General features: G+C 53.2%; 1 protein-coding gene across 1 annotated transcript; it reads left to right on the top strand.

Annotated features, from left to right (window-relative positions):
• Positions 1-1,049: 1,049 nt before the first annotated feature.
• On the top strand, positions 1,050-22,091 carry LACTBL1 (lactamase beta like 1). The gene is made up of 7 exons (XM_012750615.2): positions 1,050-1,190; positions 9,901-10,036; positions 12,173-12,282; positions 14,069-14,226; positions 15,230-15,468; positions 19,669-19,774; positions 21,110-22,091. The coding sequence occupies exons 1-7, from the start codon at positions 1,179-1,181 to the stop codon at positions 22,089-22,091; spliced, it is 1,743 nt and encodes a 580-aa protein (XP_012606069.2). The 5' UTR covers positions 1,050-1,178.
• Positions 22,092-22,839: the final 748 nt, after the last annotated feature.

Raw genomic sequence — 22,839 nt, 5'->3', positions numbered from 1 at the left:
AGAAGACCAACCAAGCAGCCAGGTACAAAGGAAAAGACCTGGGTCCCTGCTCTAATGTTGTCACCAAACCCACTATGTGACTGTGGCAAGTCATTTCTTCTCTCTGAGCCTGTTTTTCCAGCCACATAGTGTGCAGGTTGGGCAAATGCACTCAGATTTTTGGCCATGGGGGCTGCAGAAGAAGATCTAGAAGGCTTGCATCCACCCCTTCACATGCCCGACCCTGAGCATCAGCATAAGGTGACAATTACTCCAGGCCCTGTTGAGGTGCCGATCCTGGTGTAATCCATGAACTGCATATGCACGAGCTTTGCTTCTCAAAGTGTGGTCCTTGGACCCGCATCGCACCCCCTGGGAGCCTGTCAGAAATGTCCCTTCTCGGGTCCCATCCTGACTCTCTGGCTCAGCACCTGCAGGTTAACGCCACCCCCAGGATGCTCCTACACGCCATGGGCCTGGCAGGGACTCCTTTTGGGGAGAGCATTCTTTTGCCCACCAGCCTGGAGCATCTGGGTCACGTGATGCCACCCAATGCGCCCTGACAGATCTGCCCCCCTTCCCTGCTGCTCGGGGACCCCAGGAACTAATCCGCAGGCAGAGGCACTCTGAGGGATTAGTGCTGGGGAAATCAGGCGCCACATCTGCCGGCCCCTGGAACGCTTGGGCAAAGCCTGTGCCTCAGCCCAGGAAGCCATTCCTGTCCCCGGACACAGGGGCTCCCAGAGGCACCGGCCAGCTGTGGGGGGCGGGGAGCGGAATTGCCCTGTCTTTCCCGAGCCTTCTGGAAGAGGGTAAGTTGTGGCCAACAGCAGGCTAGAGGGGGGAGAGGAAGTGGAATTAGGTGCAGGGGCGGGAAGGGTGAGCAACTGTCCTGTTTGCCTGGGGCTGAGGGGTTTCTGGGAACAGGGAGGGGACTGGAGGGGTTTCCAAGCTGCAGTGTCCCTTGCCCGGGAGGTGGAGCCACACGGGGGGGAGGGGCTGCGCTGCCCCCATCCTCAGCCACCCTCCTGTTTTCCAGCATTTCTCCGTCCTCTCCTTCTCTTTCCCAGCCCCCAGGACCTCTTTGTCTTCACTCTTCTGCCTCAGTTTCCTGCTCAGGGGTTCTGAGGGTGAGCAGGAAACCTGGGGTGTAGACCTGAATCCTCAAAGAGCTGGAGTCTTCCCGTGCCTTGGAGAGAATGAAGACCCAGGTGAGGCACAGCCCCAAGCTGCCTTCAAATATTGGCCTAAATCACCCCCCTATCACCTTCATCATCCTCACTAACCTTTCTAGAGCGTGCACGTGGGCCAGGGCCAGTTCCAGGTGTTTTACCTGCATTGACTCAGTGGATTCTCAAAACAAACCAGAAACGACTCCTTTTTCTTGTCACCTCCCCGGGCTGCCTGCTTGGTGACTCTCTCCTGCTCCTCCCAGCCCCAGGCCGAGCTCATCTGCACAGTATCTGTTTACACGTCTCTCCCAGAGCACTTATGGCACCTCCAGCTTCCAGGGGCTTTGCACGCACGATCTCAATTGCTCTCGCCTGAACTCTGTGAGGTGCAGGACCGATCGTTACCCCCACTATGCAGATGAGGAAACTGAGACTCGAAGAGCTAAAGTCATTTGTCCATTTGTGTCTGACGGCTCCACTGCCGGCTCTGCGGGGCAGGTGTGGCCCTGCACACAGCGGGCCCTCGGGATTGTTTTCCAAATGAATGACGGGACAAAGAGGGGCTGTCCCAGAGTGGGCTGAGAGCACAGGGGAGGAGGTGAGGGTGACTGAGCTGCAGCCCACCCTGGAAGGTGGGAGCTTCGGGTATGGGTGGGCTTTGGGGGAGCCTGGCTCTTCTGGAGCCCTGTCCTGCCAGCGGTTTCCAGCCGGGGAGGGAGAGGAGAGAGATTCCTAGCGGCTATTGCAAGTCCAAATGCGAGCAGCTGGCGAGCCGCTTAGCGGTTAAATACTGACCCCTCCTTTGGGTTTGTTAGACTAAATCCTGAGATTGGAGACAGACTTGCGAGGAGGCTGGGCTCCAGCGGAGGGCTACAGATTGGGGTGCAGAGACCCCAGCTGCATCTTGAAGGGGGTGGGGTGGTGCATAGCTCAGAACTTGAGCCCCAGACTCGTCATTCGCTGCCCATGACCTGGCAGGTCATTTAATGTCTCTGAATTTCATTCTTCACCTGAAAATGAGCTGGTCATGCCGTAGGTGCCTGGTAGGGGAGAGTGGGCTGCCCTCTCCCCATGCTGCCCTCACTGGCCCTGTCCCCCCATGCTCGGAGGGGAGTGTCTTCCACACGCACCTGGGACAATGCCAGAGAGCACTCCATTCGCTCCTTTGTGCCGGGGCGCACGGTCTTGTGTCTGGTGTCACCCCCCCCAACAGATGGAGAGTCCCAGTGTTCTTGCGATCTTTGATGGCTTCATTTTATAAAAATCGAGGCATCGTTTACATGCAATAAAATCTGCACAGTTCTATGAGTTTTGACACATGCGAATGTAACCACCACCATTGCCTCCTGCTCTTTCGTAGTCTACCCCCATGCCCACCCCAGGCAACCACTGAGTTGCTTTCTGTCACTACAGTTTTGCCTTTTCCAGAATGTCAGATAAGTGGTGTTAAATAGTCTGTGTGGATACAGTCTGGGTCATTTCGCTTCGCATGATCCATGCACATTACTGCACAGATCAGCAGTTCACTGTTTACATGGCTGAGTCGTGTTCCAGTGTATAGATGCACCATAGTTAGTCTAGCACCAATGGAGGGATATTTGGGTTGCTTCTGGTCTTTGGAAATTATGCACAGAGATTGTTTTCAGAGTGAAACCCAAATTCTAGAGCTGGAAGTTACTTTTGAAATCATATGAGATTTCCAGATGTAAAAGTAAACCCTTTACAAGTCGCCCAACCCTATTCTTCAACAACTGAAGAAACGGAGGCCGGGAGGGGGGAGAGGACTTGTCCGCAGTCACAACCGACTCGGGAGGCGGGGCTGGTTTTTTAGTCCGAGTCTTTTGACTTGCAGAACCACGTAAAGTTCAGATGCGTTTCCTGAGAATCTGCCAGTGCCAGGAGGGGTGCCGGGTGTCATGGGTAAAGAAGCCAAGAAGGAAGGATCCTGGTGCGGAGCACCCCCACTCCCTGCCGCATGGGGAGCCAGACAGGGAAGCCAGCAGTGACCAGTTAGGGAGCCGGTAGCAGCCGGTCACTACTGCCCTGCAGTCGTGGGGCATGCGTGAAGAAGGGAGGAGAGTGCGCGCAGTTCTGCCCGGCGAGGAAAGAGAAGGCTTCACGGGTGCCCGTGGGGTTTAAGGGAAGAGCACAGCTTGCCGGGTGGACGAGGACAGAAAGGCGATCATGTCCCGAGGGATGGCAGGCGTGCAGGCCAGAGAGGGGCAGTCACGCAGGGTGTGGAGCACAAATACGCAGGGTGACGGGGAGAAGGGGCAGGGAACACGCCAGTCGGGGGGAGTCGGGGTCAGATCGTAGGAAGCCTCTCCTGCCAGATGGTTTCCTGTAGAGCAGCGCCCGGCACATAGTAAGTGCTCAACATGTGAGCGATCTTTGTTAAGGAAGAGAGTGAAGGCCAGGCGTGGTGGCTCACGCCTGTAATCCTAGCACTCTGGGAGGCCGAGGCGGGTGGATCGCTGGAGCTCAGGAGTTCGAGACCAGCCTGAGCAAGAGCGAGACCCCCGTCTATACTAAAAATAGAAAGAAATTAATTGGCCAACTAAAAACATATAAAAAAAATTAGCCGGGCATGGTGGCGCATGCCTGTAGTCCCAGCTACTCGGGAGGCTGAGGCAGGAGGATTGCTTGAGCCCAGGAGTTTGAGGTTGCTGTGAGCTAGGCTGATGCCACGGCACTCACTCTAGCCTGGGCAACAGAGTGAGATTCTGTCTCAAAAAAAAAAAAGGAAAGAAAGAGAGCGCAGGGTTGGATAGAGAGGGCTGGGACACAGACTCGGTGGGACTCTCCTGGAACAGAGCCCAGAACACAGATGTCAGCATGCACAGACCGGGGCTGTATTTCAGAGATGGCATACAAGTCACTGGGGGACAGGTAGGTGTACTTAACAAATGGCGCTGGGACTACTGATTATCCACATGGAAAAACCAAAATTGGATCCCTACCTTACACTATAACCAAAAATATTTTTTGTGTAAAAGTATAGAAACCCATTTTTATGAACTTTGTGAAAGGACTTTCTTAAGTGCACACACACTCATACACATAATGCAAACTGAAAGACAATATTGATAAATTTGGGAACAACAAAGACCAAAACAAAAAGCCCTCCTATTCAAAAATACTATAACAGTAGCCAGGTGCGGTGGCTCACACCTGTAGTCCCAGCAGCTGCTTGGGAGGCTGAGGTGGGAGGATCACTTGAGCCCAGGAGTTTGAGGCTGTAGTGTGCTGTGATCATGCATGTGAATAGCCACTGCACTCCAGCCTGGGCACCATAGCAAGACCCAGTCTATAAAAAATACAAAACCAACCTGTAACAGCTAATAGGGCTTATAATGTAACAGACAATGTTCTTTATATATATTCATTCATCTGATCGGTACAAATTTATGAGTTAGGCACTATTATCATTCCCATTTCACAGGTGAGGAAACAGAAGCCCAGTTAAGTGACCTTTTCAAGGTCGTAGAGCTGGTAAGTGGCTGAGCTGAGATGCAGAGTCAGGCAGTCCTTCCAGAGATTGACCACCACATCGTGTCACCTCTCCACAAAGGTTACTAACACAAAACGGAAAGGGGAGCCGCAAGTGAGAGTGTCCAAAACATATAAAGAACTCTACTAAGTAAAGAAAATAAAATAGAAAAAAAAAAACAGGCAAAGGAGAACAGTCCAATCACAGAAAATCAAGCCCAAATATCTACAGTGAACACATGAAAACGTATTCAACATTATTAGTCATCAGGAAAATGCAGATTAAAGATAACAGTGAGAATCAAAGGTGCTAGGAATGTCAACCGGAACAACTTTGGAGAGCAACTGGGTAGTATTGTTTCTGGTTAGGCCGAAGACAGCCACACCTTGCCATGCAGAAATTTCACTCCTAGCACAGGGCCCCTGACTCCATGCGAAATATCACGTTGTTAAGGCAGCCCGGCTCCGTGCTGTCACTGCTGCACTGCGTATTCCTGCAGTCCCACGCTCTACAGAAGTTAAAATGACTAACTTAGAACTACGCGTATCTGGTGGGATAAAAAGCAAGTTGCAGGAGGATAATACAGTATGAAATAATTTATATAAGTTCAAAAATGTGCAAAGCAATACTATGCCCTATTTATGGAAACATGAACACGTGGTAAAAGAATAAACACATGCAAGAGGAGGGTAAACACCAAGATCAGAGTGAGTGTTACTTATGGGGGGAGAGAGAGGGAAGGGAATGTGATCTGCAAAGGGTACACAGACCCTTCAGCTCTACCTAGAATGTTTTATTTTCATCCATTCATTCATTTAACAAGTATTTATTAGGGTCTGCTATATTCCAGGGGCTGTTTTAGGCACTGGGAGTATCTTAGTAAACAAAACAAAAATACCTGTTTTCTAATGGGTTGGAGCTGCTGAACATCCTAAACAAGTAACTGACATAGTCTATTTAAAAAATGTAAAGCTATAAGGAAAATATAGTAAATGTTAAGATTTAACAAAGTTGGATGGTGAGTACCCAAGGGTTCAATAAAGTCGTCTCTATGTATTCCTCGGCATGTTTGCAACATTTTATGATTTTTACGGGCCAGCAGGGCTTGGTGGTGGGCTGGAGGTGGGGACTGAAGGACAAGGAGGCGCCAGGGCAGACTCTGACGTTTCTAGCTGGGTGGCCGAGTGGAAGCAGGTGCCAGGAACCGATGTTGAAAATATCAGAGAAGGAGGAGGAGGTAAAATAAGTGAGCTCTGTCCTGGTGTTGAATTTCAGGTGCTTGGGGCCTTCCAGGTGGAAATGATCAGGGGCCGGTTGAAATGGGAGCCTGAAGTTCAGGAGCCAGCCGGGCAGCAGCTAGGGGATTCGCAGTCATTAACACGTGGCTGGTGTCCCTGTGTGTGAGATTACCTGGGGACTGTATCTTTCAAGGAATTTGTCCTCGTCATTTTAACTGTCAAATGCATTGGCATAAACTTGTTCATAATATTTCCCTGTAGGATCTGTAGTGATGTCCCTCTTTCCTTTCTTTCCTTCCCTTTCTTTCCTTTCCTTTCCTTTCTTTTCCTTCTTCCTTTCCTCTCCTTCTTCCTTTCCTCTCCTTTCCCCTCCTCTCCTTTCCCCTCCTCTCCTCTCCTCTCCTCTCCTCTCCTCTCCTCTCCTCTCCTCTCCTCTCCTCCCCTCCCCTCCCCTCCCCTCCCCTCCCCTCCCCTCCCCTCCCCTCCCCTCCCCTCCCCTCCCCTCCCCTCCACTCTCCTTTCCGACAGAGTCTCACTTTGTTGCCCAGGCTAGAGTGAGTGCTGTGGCATCAGCCTAGCTCACAGCAACCTCAATCTCCTGGGCTCAAGCCATCCTTCTGTCTCAGCCTCCCGGGTAGCTGGGACTACAGGCATGTGCCACCACACCCAGCTAATTTTTTCTATATATGTTTTTAGTTGGCCAATTAATTTCTTTCTATTTTTAGTAGAGACGGGGTCTCATTCTTGCTCAGGCTTGTCTTGAACTCCTGACCTTGAGCGATCCTCCCGCCTCAGCCTCCCAGAGTGCTAGGATTACAGGCGCAAGCCACCATGCCTGGCCCCTCTTTCATTTCTGATTTGGTAATTTGTCACTGAGGGATTGTGTGTACTGAGGACAGAGGAGGAGGGAAGGGGGAGAAATACCATGTTTGCAGGACAGAGGTGGAAGAGGAGCAGGGAGCAGTTAACACAGTATTTAATTAATACCCATTTCCTCTGGAAACTTTAATCTGCAGGAGTGCAGGGGAAAGGTTTCTTTCTGTTCATTGGTATATCCCAATACCTGGCTCAGTGCCCAGCACACAGTAGGCATTTCATAATAGCTAACACGTATGCAGTGTTGCCACGTGACAGGTACTGTTTTAAGTGATTTTGAAATATTAACTCATTTAATCCTTGCAACCGAATACAATTAGGTACTATTATTTTTTTAAAAAATTATTGAGATATAATTCACATGCCATAAAATTCGCCATTGTTAAGTGTTCAATTCAGTGGTTTTAGCTTATTCACAAAATTGTGCCACTAGCACAATGATCAATTTTAGAACATTTTCATCATCCCAAAAGAAATCTGTAGTGACTCCTACCAGTTTCTCACTAGCAGTGACTTATTCTCCCGTCACCCCAGCCCCTGGCGACCAGTAATCTACTTTCTGCCTATCTGGACATCTTACATAAACAGAAGAATGAAATATATGGCCTCTGGGTTCTGGCTTTACCCTGTCTTCAGGGTTCAGCCGTATTATAGTAATTCATTCCTCTTAATGGCTGCGTATTGTTCCGTTGCGTTTATATGTTATATGCTGTGTAGCCATTCGTCATTCCTTGGGTTGTTTCCACTTTGGGGCCATCACGCATAAGCCTGCCATGAACATTCGTGTACAGGATTTGTGTACTTGTATGTTATCTCAATTGCTGGGGGCAGCAGAGCTAATAGCCCAGGGGTTAAGGGTGCCAGATTCTGGAGCCACCCTGCAGAGGTTCAAACCCTGGCTCTGCCACTGAGGGCTGTGTGACTTCAGGCAAATGGCTTAGCACATACGAGTACCAGCGCCCTCACTTGTAACATGGGAGTAACAGTAGGACGCATCTCACAGGGTGATTGTGAGGCTTAAATGATTTCATATATAGGATGTATTTTATGTGCTTAGGATAATGCCCCACACGTAGTAGGTGCTTTCTGTTTGCTGTCTCTAAATAGCCTAGCAAGGAAAACGATCCTCCCGTGAGCCACCGCACCCGGCCTGACCCTGGCTATTATCTTTTAGATAAGTCCTTTCCTTCCCGTAACTTCTGTTTGCCCACCTAGAAAGAGAAGTTTCAATAAATGATCTTTCAGAATTTTGGCTGAATAGGTCAGAGACCAGGCTTTGGGTTCAAATGCCAGCTCTGCTGTGTGACCTTGTGCAAGTCACTTAACTTCTCTGACCTCCTCTGTAACATAAAGACATCAGTAACACCTATCTCGCTGGGTGTTGTGACACTCCTTGTGAAAGGCTCAGCGCACACTCTCTGGGATACTACCTGGAGGTGGCACTGCAGCTCCAGGATTCTAAGTTGGCTGCGAGGGAACACTCGATTCTTCCTGGGGGCCAGGTTGCCATGCGCCCTCTGTCTCCAACACTTTAGCCACCTGCAGACTTGCCCTCTTCTTCCTCCCTCTGGCAGGCTTTGGGACCTGCTCGCATCATTGCTACACTCCCTGTTGCCCGTCTTCACCCACCCCCTGGGCCACCATCCTGCGCCCCAAACCTTCTGTGGCAGAGGATCCCGACCTCGCTGTAGCTCCCTCCTTCCCTGAGGTCTCCAAACAGCCCCCTTTCTTTTCTTTTCTTTTTTTTTTTTTTTTTTGAGACAGAGTCTCACTTTGTTGCCCAGGTTAGAGTAAGTGCCGTGGCGTCAGCCTAGCTCACAGCAACCTCAAACTCCTGGGCTCAAGCAGTCCCGCTGCCTCAGCCTCCCGAGTAGCTGGGGCTACAGGCATGCGCCACCATGCCCGGCTAATTTTTTCTATATATGTTAGTTGGCCAATTAATTTCTTTCTATTTATAGTAGAAACTGGGTCTTGCTCTTGCTCAGGCTGGTTTGGAACTCCTGACCTGGAGCAATCTGCCCGCCTTGGCCTCCCAGAGTGCTAGGATGACAGGCGTGAGCCACTGCGCCCGGCCCAAACAGCCCCCTTTCACTGCAAAGGTTTTTCTACTCACCCTGGCAGAGCAACATAGGAGATGCAGCAAGGCCACCAGCCTTCCAGAACCAGCACCACTGTGCGGCACCAACCACGTGCTGGGAGGCTAACCCAGGCCCGCTGGGGCTCTTTCCCAGGTCAAGGCCACGAAGTTGGAGGAATGGAGGAGGCAGGTGTTCTGGGAAGGGGGTGTGTGGGGAGGAGAGGAGGGCTCTTCACCCCGCATCTCAGGACCTCACAGCCCCTCCACAAACACGGACTGCGCAACCCGGATGAACCAGAGGCCACGAGGAAAGGGAAGGAACGTCCCGGCCCTTGGAGGGCTCACACTCTACCAGGGAGCTCGGCTACTACAGCAGAGCAACTGTTGCACCACAGAGAGCCAGACTCGCACCGTGGTGGAGGCTTGTTCGGAGGGGGTGCGGGTGAGGATTGTTGGGGAAGGCTTCACGGAGGAGGTGGCACTTCAGCTGGTCTTCAGATATGTCTTTTTTTTTTTTTGAGACAGAGTCTCGCTTTGTTGCCCAGGCTAAAGTGAGTGCCGTGGCGTCAGCCTGGCTCACAGCAACCTCAAACTCCTGGGCTCAAGCAATCCTCCTGCCTCAGCCTCCCGAGTAGCTGGGACTACAGGCATGCGCCACCATGCCCGGCTAATTTTTTTCTATATATTTTTAGTTGTCCAATTAATTTCTTTCTATATTTTAGTAGAGATGGGGTCTTGTTCTCGCTCAGGCTGGTTTTCAACTCCTGACCTTGAGCAATCCTCCTGCCTTGGCCTCCCAGAGTGCTAGGATTGCAGGCCTGAGCCACCGCACCTGGCCTGGTCTTAAGATATTTTGCCAAGTCCATGAAGGGGGGGGGACACCAGAATTTGGGGCTCACTCAGGGCAGAGCGTCGACGGGGTCTGGCTGGGGAGGAGTGAGGTTTATCCAAAGCTGTGGGCTCTCGCGATGTCTGGGCGAGCCTGAGGCTGAGGAGGGGTGGGGGGGTGGTCCCTCTCTTCCCTCCGGCTGACCCCAGGGGCCGTGCCCCGTGTCCCTGCTCTCCCAGGCCGGCCGGCAGCGCAGCCTGCTGACAGTGAGGAAGAAGTGGCTCCTCCCGGCCGGCTGCTGCTTCTTCTGCCTGCTCTCCGCGGTCATGACTGGCTGCTTCCTGTGGCAGTACCACCTCCCCAAGCTGAAGACCGGTGAGTGCGGAGTCACCTGAGATTCTCCCCCACCCTGTGGGTCCTCCTGGGCTTTGTGCCGCCACCCCCGAGCCCAGGGTGCAGGGGGGACCATGAGATCCAGACTCAGAGACTCTGGCCTCCATTCTGACCCCAGCTCTCACTGATTGTGCATCTTTGGGCCAGGCCTGCGACCTCCCTGTGCCTCGAGGCCCTTGTGTGTAAAATGAGGCTCCTACTGCCACTGGGGTTTTCCTCAAGCCACCCAGGCTAGGGGTCAAATTCAGGGTTGCCAAAAAAAGTACAAACAGTATTTAGATTGCTCTGCCTCCAGCCACCACGGTGGGACTTCAGGCCTTAGTCCCCTTCCAAGACCCTCCCGCAGCTGCATCTAAGGCCCCCAAGAGGAACAACTCACAGGTGTCCACAGACAGCAGCTGCCATTTCTTGGGGCCTCTCCTTTCTGGGCTGGTCAAGGCGCAGCACAGTAGCCACCACTGCTGGTGATGTCCACCAGACCCTCTGTTACTATAGCAACCACTGGACCTCCAACCTGCTGGGATCCTGGGTGGTCCAGGGCCTGAAGTCTGTGCTGCATGGGGGAGAACACCCCTCTCCATTCCTGTGTCATCCTGTGGGACAGACACCTCAGAGCTCAATGAGGGACCCTGGGCTCCCAAGTCCTGCAGAGATTTTTGCAGAAATGCCTTCTTGTATGTTCTTGCCATCTCCTTCCTCTCCTACCTCAACCCTTTCTTTCTAGGGTAAATTCCTTTATGAGGGGCTTCTTAGACCCTTGAGCAAACAGACCCTGGGTAGGCAGGCTTCTCAAACTATCAAACTACCAAGCCATAGCACACCAATATTACTTACAAATACATAAGAATGAATTATTAGGGAAATTAAAAAAAAAAGACATCCAAAGTAGAAGCCCAAGTTTTGAATTTAATTAGACTCAACAGATGCAAAATTACTTTGTCAAAATGCCATAAATGTTTCTAAATGCTCCCTCTCTCTCTAGTTTTGTGCTTAGTTTGTTACAAATGGGAAACAGTTCACGGTCTGCAGACCACAGCGATCTGGGTCCTGGGCCCACACCCTCTCAATCCAATCTGCCTTCTCTCGGAGCCTGGTGTCTCCCGCATGCACAGTGAAGTTGGGGCGCACGGCGGCAACGCCAGGCCAACCTGGCTGCCAGACTGGGCAAGGCCTGGGCTCTAGCTGAGACCCCCCACTCTAATTATTAAACCTATATCATGGACTTGTTGAGAAATCCTCCCTAAGGTTTGTAGTTTTCCTGTTTGGGACTGTGTCAGTTATCTATTGCTAAGTAACAAACTACCCCAAAACCTACTGGCCTCATGCAAGGTGGGTGATTATTTCTTACGGTTCTGCGGTGGCAGTCCTGCTGCTGGTCTAGCCCGGGCTCTCTCCAATGCAGCGGATGGGTCAGCTGCGCCAGGGGGGCTCCCCCTCCCTGTGGACTCTCAAGGCCGCTCTCCCAGGCCTGTCCCCGAGGCCTCAGTGCTCCTGGGAGCAAGTCCCTTAATGCCTAGCCTGAGCCCCGTCCTGCCAGCACCCTCACGTCTCCCCGGAGGTGCCAAGGACGCCACATACCTGGACAGAGGCAGAACGGATTCAAGCCCCTGAAGCCTCGATGCTCGGCTCTGGGGACAGAATGAGTTGACCCTTATGGTTTAGGGCTGGAGCCCGAGCGGGGCTCCAAGTCCCCCAAACTTCTCCACCCACACATACATAATCAGGAAGAGGGGAAGACAGGTGGACGGGCACATGTGGCCGAGCCCGCCCCACAGAGCCCGCTGACCACGTGGAGGGAGGAGGCTGGTCCAGCAAGAGAGCAGGGAGTGCAGGGACCGCCAGCCAGGGACTGTGACCTAATAGAAGTCACGGAAGCTCAAGCCGCAGGTGGTGAGTGTGGGACGGTGCCTTCTCCGCACACGCACACTCTGCCCCTTGCCTCTCAGCGCCCATGGCTGATGTCCCCACCCGGATATCTCCTGGTAAGGCTGTCATTGCTGGGGAGGGCCATCCCTGAGGCATGGCTCTGGCCTTTGCTGCCACCTGTCCCCTCTCTCCTAGGATGACCCCTGGACTCTGTCCTGATTTCTGTCTCCTACTATGTGATGTTCCCTCCAGGTTCCTTGGGGCCAGAGGTGACCTCTGCCCCCGTGAGGATGTGTCCCCGGCACCCTGAGCCCGTGCCTCTGGCCCACCCCCTCCCTGTGTTGAAGGAGGCCCTGGAAAAGGTCAGTGATGGCCCAGGAGGGAACTGGGCATGTAGCTGGGCCTGGGTGATGAAGGGGAGGGCCCCCCTCTGTGTGGCAGTGGCATTCATTCATTCATCCATCCCGCATGCATTTCGTGAGCACTTGCTCTGAGCCAGGCACTGGGCATGTGGCAGGGAGAAGATACTGACCCGCCCTAGTCTAGGGATGAGGGCAATAGTCATGGGTGGGAGCTGACACAATGACTCACACCTGTAGCTCCAGCTATCAGCAGGCTGAGGTGGAAGGATTGCTTGAGGTCAGGAGTTCAAAACCAGCCTGGGAAACAGAGTGAGACCCCATTTCTAAAAAAAAAAAAAAAAAAGATAAGCTGGGCATGATGGTACATACCTGTAGTCCCACCTACTCGGAAGGCTGAGGTGAGAGGATTGCTTGAGCCCAGGAGTTTGAGGCTGCTGTGAGCTACGATTGCACCATTGCACTCCAGTCTGGGCAACAGAGCAAGGAACCCCGCACCCATCTCTTAAAAGAAAAAAAGAGGCCATAGGTGGGGGGTAGGGAAGATGAGATGGGAGAGGATGACAGAGCTTGGTCACTGCAATATGACTAAACACCCCACTTCCCCTGCCCCCAACACCACTTTAACCACTGCAGGATGGCAAAACACTAGAGGGAGGTGTCAGCCAGCCCTAGTCTGTGCTGGGCAGACACCACCCACTTAGGCCGCTCACCTTAGGGGACATGGTGACAAATGAAGCATCATCAGCAATGCATGAGCCGTAGCATGGGGGACTTGAAACTGCCATCCAAGGAACAGTTGCAGGGAAGGGGGTGATGCGTCCAGAGAAGAGACGGCGTGGGCCAATGCAGAGACACACAACCGCTGCCTACGAATATCTGAAGGGCTTTTGTCAAGGAGAGGGAGCAGAGGGAATGAGGCTCCCAAGGGTCATAGTAAATTTTTAAAAAGCAACAATAATAACCATAGCTGCCTTCTAATGAGCACCCAGTATGTGCCAGGTTAGCCATGCTAGTCTGTTATATGCATTCCTGATGAATCCCTACCTAGAGAGGAGGAAACTGAGGCTCAGAGAGGCAAATGTGGGGTGGAGTAGAAACTGGAAGCAGACAGAGCTCAGCTCAGGACAGGTACAATCACGCAGCAGGGAGGGCTGGCAGTCAGTTAAGAACTGGGGCAGGAGTTAGCACAGGGTTCTCATCCTCACTCCCCCAGCCATTAGCCACCGTGCAAGTCATCTCGTATCTTATAGACTCACTTTTCTCTCATCTGTAAAATGGGGAGAAATTAGTTCCGACTTAGGAGGATTACATGAGACAGTGTATGAAGATCACTTTATGCCATGCTTGGCACATTCTAAATGTCCAAGAAATGTTAGCTGTAGTCATCATCACTGTCCTTCATCATTGAAAATAATGAGGTATTTCTGATGAATGTTCACAGGGGGCCTATGAGCCCTCTATAAATAGTCAGTTCCCCAACGCTAGGGGTCAGACTAGGTCTACTGGGGGTTTTCTAGGGCATCAGACGAGGGTTTGCCTAAATCAGTACTTTTAACCTTTCTCTCCTTTTTTATTTTGCTAAGGAAATGTTCCTTGGAGCAAAAATCTTCTGAGGAAGCCCTACATTTTAAAACTGGGGTCCACCCCGGCTTTGGGAACCCGGGGTCTGGAGGCCCCCTGGGCGCCGTGTGCGGGGCGTGGCTTGGGGATGGGCACATGTGCAGGACGACTGGTGGGGTGGGCAGGGGGAGGGGGCCTGTCACCGCACTTGCTCTTCTCCCCCAAGGTGGACAGGATCCTGCGCGAGGCAATGTCTGCTCCAGGCCTGGCTGCCATGTCTGCAGTTGTCATCCACAACGACACCGTGCTCTGGACTGGGAACTTTGGGAAGAAGAATGGCTCAGACCCAGCTTCTGGGACCCCCAATGAGTACACCATGTACCGGTCAGCGGGGTGACCTCCAGGGTCCTGTGGAGGGGGCAGGGCATGGGAACGATATGGGGGACCTTGTAGATAAGGACACTCAAAAGAATCATGGCTCAGGGTGTAAGCTGCCAGGGCCCATTATGAAGTCTTGACAATTTTGTAGAAGAGGAGAGTGAGGTCCAGAGTGGACCAACCAGTGCCCCAAATGTCACACCACAGGGGTAACAGGTCAGGAAGAAATACCTTCTGGAGAGGCATTAGTTCCAAACCTCCCAAACTAGAAAATGTTCCCTTGTGCCACCTGCCACCCATGTGCCACAGAAGAGCCATACCCAGTTCCTGGACCCTTGCTCATGTCCCCATCAGTTGGCAGCAGCGGCCCAGGTGGAAGCAGCTGGGGACATTCAGTTGCATACCTGTAGTCTCCCCTCCTGGGTGCTGCCTGCAGGATCCTCAAAGCTCACCATGCAAAGTGAACACATTTGCTCCCAGAGGTACTGTGGGTGCTGTAGGAGTCCAGAGGGAACGAGCACTCGTGCTGCACATGCTGAGTGCCGGGCACGGGGCCAAGCCTTATGTTTGCTATTGTTTATTGAACAGTTACTACCTGCCTGGTATGTTTTCAGGCACTTTACACGCTCAGTCTTGTTCACTCCTTTTTACAACCTGTGTAGCAGACAATGACACTGAGTCTTGGAAGGGTCTAGTAACTTGCCCAAGGCCACACAGCCAGTGAGAGGCAGAGGTGCCGTCCAAACCCAGGTCTGTCCCAGAATGGGGGTGCCTGGTGAAGGGCCTGGCACAGGGTGGGTGCTCACGAGCGTCCATCCCACTGGCTTCTGGTACGTTCCCAAGTATCCCAAAGGCTGTTCTGTAGGGGCTGGTGAGTTTTCGCCGGGGGTGTTGACTTAAGGGAGGATTCAGTGCTTTTCTAGAATACTAGAAAGTTGCTGGCTGGGGGCCCAGGGTGGGTGGGTTGTGGGGACGCCCTTTGTACCCTTGTGTCCCCAACCTTGTCCAGGATCTCCAGCATCTCCAAGATCTTTCCGGTCCTCATGCTGTACCGCCTGTGGGAGGAGGGCACCGTGGCCTCCCTGGACGACCCTCTGGAGCGCTATGCCAGCGCCTTCACCATTAGCAACCCGCTGGGTGTGGCATCGGCCCCCGAAGAGCAGGGCCTGGCGGATGGGCTGGCGGACGAGGGCCCTGCCCCAAGCCCGTCGCCTGTCACCCTCCGAAGGATGGCCAGCCAGCTCTCAGGTGAGCGTCTCAGCACCAACGTGATGTGCCCCAATAATTTCAGGTGGGGGCTGAGGGACAGGCTCTGATCCCAGCCGGGTGGGCACCCCCTCTGCTCGGCTCCCACGCCTGGCCACGCCTCCCTCTCACAGGGCTCCCGTGGTGGGCTAGAAATCTCATCAGCTAAAAGCAGAAGCAAAGCCTGGCGATTTAGCTCAAGTGGACAGAGCAAGAATAGCTGGCAGGTCAAAATCATGTTGGTAAGTCCAGGGCAAGTCAAGAAAGTCAGTATTTGTAGACCATTCTATCATGAAGACCTAATTTCCATTAATGTCTAAAGGTCACCTGCAAATCAATACGAAGACCAACGGCCCAACAGAAAAATGGGAAAATGATAGCAACAGAATCAATAGTTCACAGAAAAGGCTCATAAGAATATTAAAACATATTAAAAGATGCTCAACTTCATACCAAAATAATTGCAAATTAAAACTGCACCAAGACACGTTTTCCCCAAGTCAGAGTGGCAGCGATCAAAGTGGTGGACGCACCGAGTTGGTGAGGCCGGGGTGAAACAGGCCCTTTTATGCACCTGCTCTGGGGATTCAAACTGGCACAGCCTGTATGGAGGGCAACTGGCACCGTCACAATTTAGAATGTATATACCTTTGACTCAGCAGTTTCACTTCTAGGAAATGCCCTGACAGATGTACTCACATATGCATGGCATGGGGGATGTACACAGCTATTCACCACAGCACTGTGTGTAACAGCAAAAGATAAAAACTACCTAAATGTCCCTCAGTAGGGGAATGGCTAAATAAACCATGACACAGCTATACAATCAAACACTAAAAAAACGGATAACAATGTTCTTTGTGTACTGAGATGGCATAAGATGCAAAGCTAAGTAAGAAAAAAGCTCATGACAGCACATATCTTATGCTACCATATAAATAAAGATTAAAAATAATATATGCATATTTAATGTGCATGTGTATATGAATATATGTATAATGTACATCTAATCTGCATATTATATAACACACATATATATTAGTTTATATGTGCATCAATTATCTTTGGAAGGGAACTAAAGAGATGGAGACATTAATTAGATGGAGACTCCAGGGTGGCTGGGAGAAGAGTAAGAGGACCCATTGGTGTCCTTGAATTTTGAATCATGTAACTGAATTACTTATTAATGATGATAAATAATGATAATAACGATCCAATAACAAGTCAAGATGGAATCCACAGGGTAGGGGGCAGAGCAGGCTGGTACTGGGAGACGATGCCAGGGACAGGGATAGGGCGGGATGGGAGCAGGAAGGGAGCAGGGCCAGGAGAGACATGGGCTGGATGAGGAGCATGGCTCTGGAAGCTTCTGAGGGGCGCTCTGTTGGCCTTTATGCCCGTCTGCCACCCAAGAATGGGGAGGGCTGGTTTACAGAGAAGGGGGAGGGGCACTGTGCTTCACAGCGAATGGCCCAGCCAGGGGGGAGAAGGAAGGGACCACCTGGCCCACCCAACACCTTCGGTTGCTCGTATCTGCGGTCACAAACCCATCCACCCCAAAAGAAGGATCCCTGGCAAGTGACCCCCCATCTCATCATTCTACACAGTGTGCTCAGCCCTGAGGTCTCAGTCAAGCACACAGCCGGCGTCACTCCCATGCTCAGAGCTGAGGCTCAGCGACGGATGGATCCTTCTGAGGTAGCCCAGGCTGGACAGGATCAGAGTCTCCCTGGGGGAGGGTGGCCCAGTGGTTGAGGGCATAACCTTGCTGTGAGATCTTGGGCAGGCCACCTAACTTCTTTGAGCCGTGTTTTTCTCCTCCGTAAATGTGGCTAAGGCTGCCACCGGGGAGTGAATGAGCTAATGAGCGTGCGGCACTCAGCTGTGAACTTGGCACACGGCAGCCACCGGTCGGGGTAGCCCTGGTTATTACAACCCAGGTCTAGTGGAGCCTGATGGGGAGACCCAGGTTTAGTGGAGCCTGATGTGGATATGATTCTGAGGATCCCCTTTAAGAAAATATTATAAGCTCATAATTAGACACCAGCCTTGGCAGGAGCCATGCAGGAGAGGGCCCCTGAGCTCATGTTCCCTGGTGAGTGAGTGACCCAGTAAATCTGCCCTGCCTCTGACTCTAGGGCTCCCTCTCTTCATCTCCCCATGAACTCGGCACAGGGCTCTGGAAATTGTCAGTTTAAAAACACCCTCCATGTCTCCTCTCCGTGCCACGCGGGCCAGCTGAGCAAACTGCCACCTGAATAACTCCGTTCCAGGCTCTCGTTGTCGTCTATGACTGACCCTTACCCCAACCCAGGGCTTTTGCCCATGCCTGGAGCTATTCTCTCCGTTGTAACACCTCGCAGGAGAACTACTGCAGGAGCGTCAGCCCCCTTCATGCTGAGCGAGTAGAGGTTCCGAGAGGGCAGGCAACAGAGTCTGCTGCAGTCAGAACTCCAAGCCACACTCGGGACTCCATCCCCAGCTGCTCAGGCTGAAACCTGGTAGTCATCCCTGGCACCTCTCACTCCCACGCCCTCCACAGCCCCTCCGGTAGCAAATTCTGTCACCTCTGCCCTCAAAACAGGTCCAGAATCCAACCACTTCTCACCCACCTGGCTGCCAGCATGCTGGCCGAGGCCCCTTCGCTCAAATGAGGGCTCTAGCAAGTCTCCTCTGCAGGCGTCCCTGCTGCTGCCATTGTCCCCGGCAGTCTGTTTTCACAGAGCAACTATAGCGATCTTGATAAAATAGATGTCAGATTATGTCTGTAAGTGGTCCTGTGCTCAAAAGCCCTGCAGTGCCCCACTCCACTCAGAGGGAAAGCTAAGTCCTCCTGGGAGCCTACAGTACTCAATAGGATCTGGTGCTGGCAGCCCAATGTCTCCCTCCTCCAGGGTTTCCACCTTCTCACTCCTCTCCAGCCACACTGGCTGTTCTGTGCTGTTCCTCGAATGTGCCAAGACATTCCTACCTCAGGGCCTTTGCACGTGCTGTTGTCTCTGCCAGAGATGTAATCTTTCCTCACAGAGCTTCGTGGCTCACTCCTTCACCTCCTGCAGGTCTTACCTGCTCAAGGGTCACCTTCTCTTTGAGGCCTTTTCCTTTATTTTAATAAAATAAGAACCTCTTCCTTCCTACATGGAATTATTTTTCTTCAGTGCAAGAATATTTATTTGCTTATTGTCCGTCCCCTCCATTAGAATGTAAACTCCATGTGGGCAAGAACTTTGTTTTGTTCACTGCTAAATCCCAGAAACTAGAATAATCCTTGGCACAAAATAGATGCCTAAGCACTATTGATGATGAGGGGATGGACGGAAGAAATCCCAATCTTGTGATTCTTCCAATGCTTGTCACCTCCAATAAACAGAAAATTCCAAGTGGCTGGAGCAGCCAGGTCTGTAAACTAGTTTGACCAGAGACCTTAAGAAGTTTATGGAATTAAACTTTCTACAGTTGATAACAATTATTTTTTGAGCAGTTGGTATGCACCATGCTAAGCATTTTATCTCATCTAATCCTCACATCAGCCCTATGATATTGGGATTATTTTCATAACGTTACAGATGAGGGACTGAGGCTCAGAGACGTTAAGGCTGTGGTCCTCAACCCCTGGGCGGTGGAATGGCACCCGTCTGTGGGCTGTGAGGAACTGGGCCGCACAGCAGGAGGGAGTGAAGCTTCATCTGTGTTTACAGCCGCTCCCATCCTCGCATCACCGCATAAGCTCCGCCTCCTGTCCGATCGGCGGCTGCAGTAGATTCTCACAGGAGCACAAACGCTACTGTAAACTGCGCATGCGAGGGAGCTAGGTTGTGGCTCCTCATGAGATCCTAACACCTGATGACCCAGGTGGAGCTGAGGTGGTGATGCTAGCACTGGGCAGCGGCTGCAAATACAGATTGTCATTAGCAGAGAGATCTGACTGCACAATAAACATAATGTGCTTGAGTCATCCCGAAACCATCCCCCCAACCCTGGTCCGTGGAAAAATTGTCTTCCGTGGAACCAGCCCTCGTGCCAAAAAGGTTGAGGACCGCTGGGTTAAGTGACTTGCCCAGTGAAACACAGGCAGGAAGAGAAGGCAGGGTTGGAGTCCACGCCAGTCTGCTTTTTAACTGATTGGTTGTCGGGGGAGGGGGTGCCCAGGGGCCCACCATCCTCTCTCGGCCGGGCACAGGTCTGACCACTGCCCCTCCCTAGGGCTGCCCAGAAGGCTGCGCTCCACGTCCCTGCTGTGGAGAGGCAGCACCCAGGAGGCCCTGCGCCTGCTCAAGGACGACGTGCTGGTGGCCGACCCAGGAACCAGGTGAGGAGTGCGCCCTGATACCCGGCCACGTGTTAGCAACCTCCCCACCTGCCTGGGGAAGAGCCTGCATCACTCATCCAGGTGGTCAGAGCCAGGGGAGACCTTGGGGGTCACCAAATAGAACCCCCATCCCACAGCTGGAAAGACCAAGGCCTAGAGAAGGAGGCCAGCAAGGCAGGGGACAGCGGGGCCTAGAATCCAGTTCTGTTTGAATCCAGTGTTCTTTCCATTCATCAACTCAACATGTTTTGAGCACCTACTCCACCTAGAAGGTGCTAAACACTCAGCTACAGAACCGAACAAATCCAACCAGGCCCCTCTTCGTGGAGTCTGCATTCTTGCGAGGGAGGCACAGTGAAGAAATAAACAAGATGAATACAGAGTTTGCCAGGACGGAGGTGCATGGATGCTGGTGAGATCAGGGTAGCTGGGCAGCCAGTGAACAGAGGCCCACAGCTGGGGCAGTGAGGGTGTGGGGCTGGACAGAGGACAGCTGGCACTTCCTTGCCTCAGAGGCCCCCTTCTGGGCCTTTGGGCAGTGCCCCTTGTCCAAATTTGCCCTTCTGCTCCTCCAAATGCCGAACCTCAGGCCCCACTTCCCTAAGGAAGGAACGACCCCGCTGAGCAGAGAGGAGACACTTGGACACAGGCAGGCTGGAGTCCTTCCAGCTCTGCCACTAACTTGTTGTGTGACTGTGGGTGAGGCACTTTACCTGAGAACCTCATCTTCCTCCTCTGCAAAAATAAGGCGGCTGGCCTAGAGTTCAGGATGCCTAGTAGGATTTGTGGATTTTCATCGTCCTTGTGCCTTCCTGAGGCACTGTTTAGAGATTCTGAAACTGCATCCGCTCTTCTTGGTTACTGGCATCTGCCTTGGCCTGGAAGAAGGGAGGGGGAGACCCTGCCTCATATGTTGTTCTTGAGCTACGTGATCACTATCATGTTTTCCCCAGAACAGTCTAAAATTTTAATTTTCCAGTTGATAAAGGTTCCACCACACTAAGTGTAAAGGACCAAAAAGAATTGCTTGACAACCTTCCCCGGTGCATTGCCGAGCCCAGCTCTCCTCCAGCCTGCTGTGCGGCCCTGGGCAATTCCCTGCCCTTCTCTGGGCCTTCGTGTTCCCAGGTGTGAGAGAGAGTTACAGTCAATGGTCTCTGAAGTCCGCTCTAGGTGTGATCCTCCGGGATGAAGTGAAGCAGGTTCCTGCCCATCCCCGCCCAGCCCAGTCAGACTCTGGCGGCGTTTCAGGCAGCCTGAGCAGTGGGGAGGGCTATTCAGGGCCTGGCGATGTTCATGAGGGCCACATCCCAGTTCCCACTGCTCTCCTGCCAGGTGCCATTACAGCACGCTGGCCTTCTCGCTGCTGGCCCACGTCCTGGCAGCGCACACGGCCCAGGGGGACTACCAGCGCTGGGTCTCGGAGAACGTGCTGGAGCCTCTGGGGATGGCGGACACGGGCTTCGACCTCACGCCGCTCGTGCGCGCGCGCCTGGCGGCCGGCTTCTACGGCAGCGGGCGCCCCGCACCGCTCTACGACCTGGGCTGGTACCGCCCGTCGGGCCAGATGTACTCCACCGCGGCCGACCTGGCCAAGCTGGCCGTGGCGCTCCTGGGGGGCGGGCCCCGGCGGCTGCTGCGGCCCGACGCGGCCAAGACGCTGCTGGCGCCGCTGCTGGCCTGCCCCGGCGCCTACTTCGCCGCCGAGACGGGCACGCCCTGGGAGTTCCACGCGCAGCGCGGCTACCGCGTGGTGCGCAAGGACGGCGACCTGGACGGCTACGCCGCCACCTTCTCGCTGGTGCCCCCGCTGCGCCTGGGCCTCGTGCTGCTGCTGGCCGGGCCGCGGCCGCCCGGGCCCGACCTGGTGGCGCAGGCCTACGACGCGCTCCTGCCCGCCATGGAGACGGCCTTGCGCGAGGCCCAGCCCAGCCCGGCCCCGCCGCCCAGCGCGCGCCCCTTCGCCGGCTACTTCACCTTCGCCAACCTGACCTTCTACGAGGTGCGCGCCGGGCCGGCGGGCGAGCTGCGCCTGCGCCAGTTCGGGCCGCGCGTGGAGGCGCTGGTGCCCCCCGCGTTCCGCACGCTGGCGCTGCGCCACCTGCGCGGCCGCGTCTTCCAGCTGCGCGTGGCCCGCGAGTTCCCGTGCGCGCTGCCGCTCGGCGACGCCTGGCTCTCGCTGGAGGAGCAGCACGGGCAGCTCGTCAACTTCTACCCCCTGGACAGCCACGGGCTGTCCCCGGGCTTCGACGTGCCGGGCCTCAACACGTACCGCGTGCTGCGGCTGCAGCGCAAGCCCGTCTTCAAGACCCAGTGAGCCGGCTCGGTGGAGAGCCTCCCTTCCCCTGGCCTCCCCCTCTCCTCTCCGCCGGGGGTTAGGACGGGAGGCTGCAGGACCCCGGAGACAGAGGGGGTGGCGAGGGGAGCAGGGCCGTGCTAATCAGAGTGTGGCCCTCGTACACAGCCAACGGCTTTGCCCACGGCTCCCTACCCATGGGGGAGGAAGGGTTAAGTACGGAAATTTAGTGTTAGCTTTAGAAAATGTAATAAGCACTTAGACATTTAAGCACTGAAACAGGGTACTTTTGGGTCTTTTGAATCTAAGACAAAATATGGGCCTGATTTTGTCTTTTAAAACTCAACCTTATTGAGTTAAAATTCACGTAACATGAAACACACCTTACAGGAGTTACAGTTTATATAAAATGAAACGCACACGATCAGGGTACAGTTGGGTGATTTTGACAAATATTTATACTCATCGGGACAAACAAGATACAGAAATTTTCATCACCTCCAACCTTTCCCCTACTCCTTTGTATTCATTTCCCCTCCCCCCCTCTCAGCCCCGGCAACCACTGATCTGCTTTCTGTCACTATAGCTTAGTTTTGCTTGTTCTAGTATTTCAAATAAATGGAATCAAACAGTGCCATCTTTTGTGTCTACTCTTGCTCAGGATGCTGTTTTTGAGTGCTGGGACTACAGGCATGCGCCACCGTGCCCGGCTAATTTTTTCTATATATTTTTAGTTGGCCAATTAATTTCTTTCTATTTTTAGTAGAGA

This window comes from Microcebus murinus, chromosome 2, assembly GCF_040939455.1.
Source record: "Microcebus murinus isolate Inina chromosome 2, M.murinus_Inina_mat1.0, whole genome shotgun sequence".
NCBI classification, from domain to species: Eukaryota; Metazoa; Chordata; class Mammalia; order Primates; family Cheirogaleidae; genus Microcebus; species Microcebus murinus.
The sequence above is the reverse complement of the archived record's forward strand: the minus strand, read 5'-3'. Positions and strand labels throughout refer to the sequence as shown.

Coding starts and splice junctions, on each gene's coding strand:
- LACTBL1 (XM_012750615.2), top strand. Junction 10,037..12,172: donor CCTCCCCAAGCTGAAGACCG/GTGAGTGCGGAG, acceptor TGTTCCCTCCAG/GTTCCTTGGGGCCAGAGGTG. Junction 14,227..15,229: donor AATGAGTACACCATGTACCG/GTCAGCGGGGTG, acceptor AACCTTGTCCAG/GATCTCCAGCATCTCCAAGA.